General features: G+C 33.2%; 1 protein-coding gene across 1 annotated transcript; it reads right to left on the bottom strand.

The window, feature by feature from the left end:
• Window positions 1-271: 271 nt before the first annotated feature.
• LOC135126529 (endocuticle structural glycoprotein SgAbd-2-like) lies at window positions 272-2098 on the bottom strand. Its single transcript, XM_064052554.1, has 3 exons — window positions 2060-2098; window positions 1836-1996; window positions 272-656 (listed from the first exon to the last, which is right to left on the bottom strand). Exons 1-3 carry the CDS (start codon window positions 2066-2068, stop codon window positions 329-331), a joined length of 498 nt encoding a protein of 165 aa, XP_063908624.1. The 5' UTR covers window positions 2069-2098; the 3' UTR covers window positions 272-328.
• Window positions 2099-6578: the final 4480 nt, after the last annotated feature.

The following is a 6578-nucleotide window of genomic DNA, read 5'->3' as shown; positions in this document are numbered from 1 at the left end:
TCGTGAATTCGCTCTTGGTGATGGATGAACGCTGATACAGATTACTGACGAAATACAAATTTCAAGGTAACAACATATCAAATACATCACAACCCATTTCACAATTCAATGCGTGTATTAATTACGCCTCTCCGGAAACGCAGCAGTTACGCAAAACAAAGCTCCGGATGCACAGTTCTTATCACCGGAACGTGCAACTCAAAAAAACCACCGTTATTGTATTCGTTTAGGTTCGTAATAGTAAAACACAAGACGTAGTGTGTATCTTTGGACTTTAATGTGTAATAAATAGTTTCAAGTATTTACAAAACTACGGTAAATTCAAGTCTTAGTAACGGTTGTTGTAACCCTTTTGAGGCCTTTCTGGTCCTTCGCCCTCTGGCCTGTACTGTCCGTCATCTACATATCCCTGAGCCTCTTCAGCGGCATTTTGCTGGACGGCGTCGGCGATTTCGGCAGGGACGGGGGCGGCGGTTGGGATATGGTCGCCCGAGGCCCTGAATCCGTTCTCATCGGCGACGTAATTTACGGTGTAAATGACACCATCAGGACCGGTATAGGAGTAGGACCCTTGGATCACATTAACTTCTTGGTCGGTTCCCGCGTTCTTCACTTCGCCGTATTCCTGCTGGGTGATCTGGTTCTCTGTTTCGAAACTAATGGATCGGTTAGTGCTTTTGTTGGCATTTAAAGCAGATGCGTTGCGTATTTGTTTAAAATCTTTGGAAATTGAAACCTGGCAATTGTGAAAGGAGATCGTCTCAATGTGGTAATTTTGGTCAATTAATTGCGATGGTTTTAGTGATTGGGGAAACGAGAAGTTGAGTGTGACCCTGTGTTAATTTAGTTTTGCAAATCGATAATTGTGAAAATGGAGTGAGTCTGGACTGTTTTACACAACGCTTGATGGCAGGGGAAGAGAATTATTTAGGTTTACGTATTTTGTAATTTGTTTTTTAAATATACAATTTTAAAAATGGCAGTGGTTTTTTTCTGTTGTTGACTGTCTTGTCTAAATACCTTTAGAATTATAAAATTTGGCTGGCTAAATTGACATCCTCAAAAAATCTCTCGAATTAGCTCCTGTACATTGTAAATTTTTGTCAAAGAATATATTTTCGTGTAAAAATTTATATAACACTTTTCTAATTGTAAAAGAAAACAGCCGCGATTTTTGTCCATACTTAATATGCATATACTGACATTATTTACGAACTTCATAAATCATTAATCAACATGTATTGGACGACCTTTTTTTAATTAGCAATTTGTACATAGCTTATCTTTTCAATGATTTCAATAACGAACAATAAAAACACTCATTAATGGCACTTGCTGATTACAATTTCTTGTGCAACTAGTCGTTAAAATTACCAATAAGCTTGACGCGTTTTTATGATGAATGATTATTGATGATTTTGCCTAGAACAACTTTGATTTGAAACAGGTTTGTCTTCATTTAATCGACTGCTAATTTAAAATTAATTTGTAGTGTTGACTTAACATGACATCTTAATAGTAATATGACATACATATAATGCATAGTCAACCTTGAACGTGAACTTTTCTGGACCCTCGTTACCGCAATTAAAAAAAAAATACTCAGCAACATGAAAATCTCTTAATGGGATTTTTCTTTTGTAAAATGAACTTCTCCGCAGTACACAAGTGAATAATTCTTTAGAAAAAATTGCGAAAGTTTGCCTTGATTCGAAGTATTTTTGTCTGGGAATCAATCGGGGTATCATCGAAATCTTCGTGAAATTCTATCAAGCTTAAAATCCCCGACACAATTCGTTCGAGAGTAATAACTCCTTTGAAACAAAAAGTCTTACTCGAATTTGTAGCTGCCGTCGCCCCTGTTGTCGTTGTTCAGGCGTAGGATGGCCGGTGGCGGCGGGGTGGGTCCAGAGCGAACATTCTGCCCTTGGGGTTGTACGTAATTGTTATCTAAGCGTCCAGCCAAGGCGGTACACAGTAAAACGGCAAAAACAATCTGAAACAACAAAGAAAGGATGCACACATCAGTAAATCGTAGGTTACGTAAGGTTCGGCTTACCAGTTTCATTTTGTCGGTTGTGTTGAGGCGTTATCAAGCAAATGATGCCGATTTGGTGAATCCTTTCGCTTTTATAGCATCTCGAATGAGAGGTGTTGTGTTTTTAGGATGATACACATAATTTCTTTTTCAGAGCATTTCACAAGAACCCGTTTGTGTAAAGGAGGTCTTCTTGAAAATTCGTGTTGCTATTAATTTCCAGCCTGCATTATTATTGACATTTATTTTAGTAGTGTCGTTAGAATTGCGACATGTGCTCTGGGTGGGGTCACAGAAGCGATACACTTTTCGGATAAATCTCGAGTTTCCACACACACCCACAATTTGGTAATAAAAGTTACTACTTATGTTTGACTCCTCAAATTCGAAATAGTTGTGTCACATATCGAAATCCGGCACGTCTATTTCGTACAGTTTGCATTAGAATTATTGCACTCATCAAATTCGAATATACTTTCATGTTCGAGTGAAAATTCCCCGGATTTTCGCGATATCTTACAGCGTTATTACGAATAAATGCGTCAAAGAAAATTGCGAATAAAATAAAATATGTCAGCAGCTGCGGCTAAATCACACATATCAAAATCCATTCCGCAATAAAAGCTCTCATACAATTCTTATTTCTGTGGTTTGTTTTGTTATATTTTTTGCTTATTTCCACGGTTTTTCTTATTTTGTACTAAAAGAAAAAGTCTGTGTAGTAAAGGCAGAAAGCGGCGTGGATAAAAAGGTTAAAATAAGCCGTGCAAAAAAACTCACTTATAAAAACGTAATGTAACATAAGACATGTTGCAGAAAGTTTTTCATTGCTTTCAGCCTTTACAAAATAACAACCGACTGTTACTGGCGAATGAAGTTAACGATGAAGTACCCGTTTAAAGGTCCTTTTTATGATTATACACAATTTTCTAACATTTTTTTGTTATTTTATCGTATTGTCCTTCGACCAGAACATTTTATTTGTGCTTTTTGACGACGGCTATAGTTTTCTGAGAGTTTTTCATATTTGGTCTCTAGCATTTCTCAATCAAAGACTATAACAAGAATCATCGAATTATAAATATACAAATAGATGGATTTTTTAAAAACATTATTTGTTTCTATTGTCATAGTATACCAAGATGCCAGAATTTCAGTTTTCGACACATGGGACTGCGAAAATAGAAATGGTTGAACTATATTTTGAAATTTTCAATGTACATTTTCACGTTTGTACAGGCGGTAGTTTTGAATTAATTTTGGTCAACAGATTTCACAGGCAATGAAACATTTTCTGAGTAGTAAAGTTATTGATATACGACATAAGCTGCGTTAATTGCATATTAAATTATGTGCAGATGACGCTAAATGCCACAGCCTTGTCTTCACTATATTTTAAACGTCAACCGGAATCATTTAAATTTTAGAACATGTGAAAAGATTTGTTCAGGTGGTGCACGCGTTGCAAAATCAAGAAAAATCTTCCAACTTAGAAATACAATATATGAAACCGTTTTTAAGTTATATTGATGTGATTATCTGATAATATATGCGTGTCACATGAGCATAGCACAAGTTCAAAATGTTCTAAAGTGCAACAAAATGATGTTTTGTTTCGGATTTTTAAGTTTGTAAGATGATTTAAGTTTCAAGCATATTTTATTTGCAATTTCTTGTATGTATTAAAGCAAGTATACTTTGGATGTTCTAATAAAATATTAAGTGAGGATTCATGATTAAGAAACCGTGTACCGGACATGTTTTTCTTGATTTAAAAACAAGGATTATGTTTAAAAATAAAAACTGGGGAGAGTTACCCCTGTAATAATTTTGATCCGTTCTGTATATATGGCTAAAATATGTCATTACAGTTAAATCTATCATTTATCAATGTTCGGAAATGTTATAACTTTTTTAAACAATTTTTCTACAGTTTCAATTCTGTACTTTCAGACTTTTATGCGTTTTTGACTTTTAGTTTTCTAATTCCCAAAGTGTCAGCAGTCTGTTGTATGTGTTGATTTTTATTAGATAAATAATCTCCGGAACTACTGGACGGATTGTCCTCAAATTTTATGTGTATTGAAGGAGTAGCATGTAGATGGTAAAACGTTAACCACAATTTGTCTAAATACCCCCACAACAATTTTGTGAGGTCCAGGCAAAATATTTTTTAATAAAGGCCACTGTACTTGCAGTTTATGAAGCCACCTTGATTTTGTTTATGATTACATTTTTTATTGTTCAAACCGTCTTGTTTTTAGACACATATTATAAACCTCCATAAGAACAGTGATGGTTCAGATTTTTTTTATTAATCCACTCAAAAACTGTTTATCCTATTTTCCCGAAAACTTAAGAATACAGTGCTGTTATTATTAGTATTACCTAATCAAATTGATGTAAGTGTCCTTGATAAAATATTTAGAACTTCATAAAAAAAATTGTTATGGAAAACTCACTTGAAACATACGCATAACATGCTCCTTTACCTATAGTTTAACAGTTCACATTAGCCTTTATCATAAAATAAATAAAATTGCCAAAATTAAATTCTGTAATAATTTTCCGAAGCTGAAGTTCTGTCTAAATAAACTTAGACCAATTATTTTATTGCATGTCACGGTCTGAATATAATCTGAATAAAATTAAAATTTGAGAAAAATAGCACAAAATTTGGTTCTTCAGGGGCATAATAATTGTTCGAGATAAAACTTCGGGGTCTTATATCTTGAGAACGGATAGAAATTTTGAAATTCTGTAAACGTCATTGTGTTTAGTTTGAAGGGGGAAACTTAATTTAGTATATACGGCGTCGGGACAAAAACCTATATTTTTTAAAGTTTCGATGTATAGGTACATATTTGTTATTAACGGATTTTGGTGGACCATTAAATTACGACTACAATGATATAAAATACTTATACGTGTTGTCTTAGTTTTAACTGTAAATTATATAAATAACAATACTTCTTTGAAACAGCTACATTTTTTAATTATGGAAAACATTTATTATGAAAATTGGGTGGGCAATACCTAAAGGCGCTACTTGATGGCCAGCCTGCAGCCCAGACTTAATACCATCAGAATTAACTATTTTTGTGGTGATCTATAAAAGATCTGGCGTTTGCCTTTGATTTAGAAGATTGAAAAAGAGAGTTAGGAATGCTTGAACCTCTTTAACATGTAAAACGTTCGAAAAGATGTTTAAATGGTTCTTTTTGAAACAGTTCTTACTATTTTTACCGGTTCAAAAATAAAGTGGAATAAAGTACTTCATTCCATTCAACGTAAATTTTTTTATGTTCATAAATTTTATTTATACTTCCCGATCGTAAGCGAAGGAAGTATTGTAATCGAGTCCGTCGGCCGACTTTCTACTTTTACGTTTTCTGGACATTTTATGACCCCTAGAGCACGAAGAAATAGGTCTCTTGTTTCCGTCTGTCTGTCGTCCAGATATTTATTAGACAGATAATCTCCGAAAGTTCTAGGGCTATTGTTGTCAAATTTTGTGTTGTGTAAAGTTTTTACCCGAAACGTCCAGATTTTTCGAAAAAAATCAAAATTGTAACACTAAATTTTGCAATTTAATTTTGAATACTTTAAAATCTTGTAGAAGGTATGATAAGCATAATAAATTTTTAATCAAAATATATTTGTTTATTCCCTCCAAAAAATTGATGACATGAGCTCAAAATTTTGCCAAATAAATCTAATATAAAAGGTTCAAAATATCATGAGTCTATACTTGTGATTTACTATTTGCAAAATCTTTGCGTTGTGAAGTTATTATAAGCATGGTTTATCAACCCCAAAAATTGATTACGTCATCTCAAAATTTTGCCGAATAAATTCTTTCGAAAATGTGCAAAATATGATCAGTATTGATCAGACTGTACCTGTAACTTATCACTGCATTCATATTTTTAGATTTGGTTATACAGGCTGTCTCAAAAAAATTAATGACTGAGTCAATTATTTTATTGCTTCAATCAAGTATTGCAAAACTGAGTAGTTTGAAATCTTGTAGACGTTTTAAAGTTACTGTAAGCATTGTAAATTGTTAATCAAAATGTATCTGTTTATTCCCCTCAAAAATTGATGACGTCATTTCAACATTTTTTTGCTTAAACAAATGGCTCAAAAAAAATTAATGAGTCTATTTATTTTAGTGATTAAACGGCTCACTCTATTTTCCCCGTAAATTTTGGGAATACAATACTGGTATCATCACAAAATTGTATAAAGGAAAACTCAACTCGAAAATGCTGGATTTGTTCCATTGTACGTCAAGAGCGAGGGAAGTTCTGTAGAAACAACATTCGACCAATTGTTTTTTGTGTTTGTGTATTCGTACTGTTTAAAAAATAAAGTGGTAGTACTTTAATCCATTCAACTTAAATTTTTTTATGTTCATCAATTTTGTTTTTTTTTTTGTTATGAAAATGGAACAAACACCTAAGAGTTTTACACCATATTAACTGTAATTTATTGATCTATAAAAATAAGTTAAAAAAATATAGTGTTCCAAAAAGGG

This window comes from Zophobas morio, unplaced genomic scaffold, assembly GCF_036711695.1.
Source record: "Zophobas morio isolate AGI-343-1 ecotype UQ-CSIRO unplaced genomic scaffold, CSIRO_AGI_Zmor_V1 ptg000011l, whole genome shotgun sequence".
Lineage (NCBI taxonomy): Eukaryota > Metazoa > Arthropoda > Insecta > Coleoptera > Tenebrionidae > Zophobas > Zophobas morio.
The sequence above is the reverse complement of the archived record's forward strand: the minus strand, read 5'-3'. Positions and strand labels throughout refer to the sequence as shown.

What these genes read in the sequence shown, in the direction of transcription:
- LOC135126529 (XM_064052554.1), bottom strand. An exon ending in GACGGCAGCTACAAATTCGA is followed by an intron (nt 657 to 1,835) that starts GTAAGACTTTTT and finishes CCGATCCATTAG; the next exon opens with TTTCGAAACAGAGAACCAGA.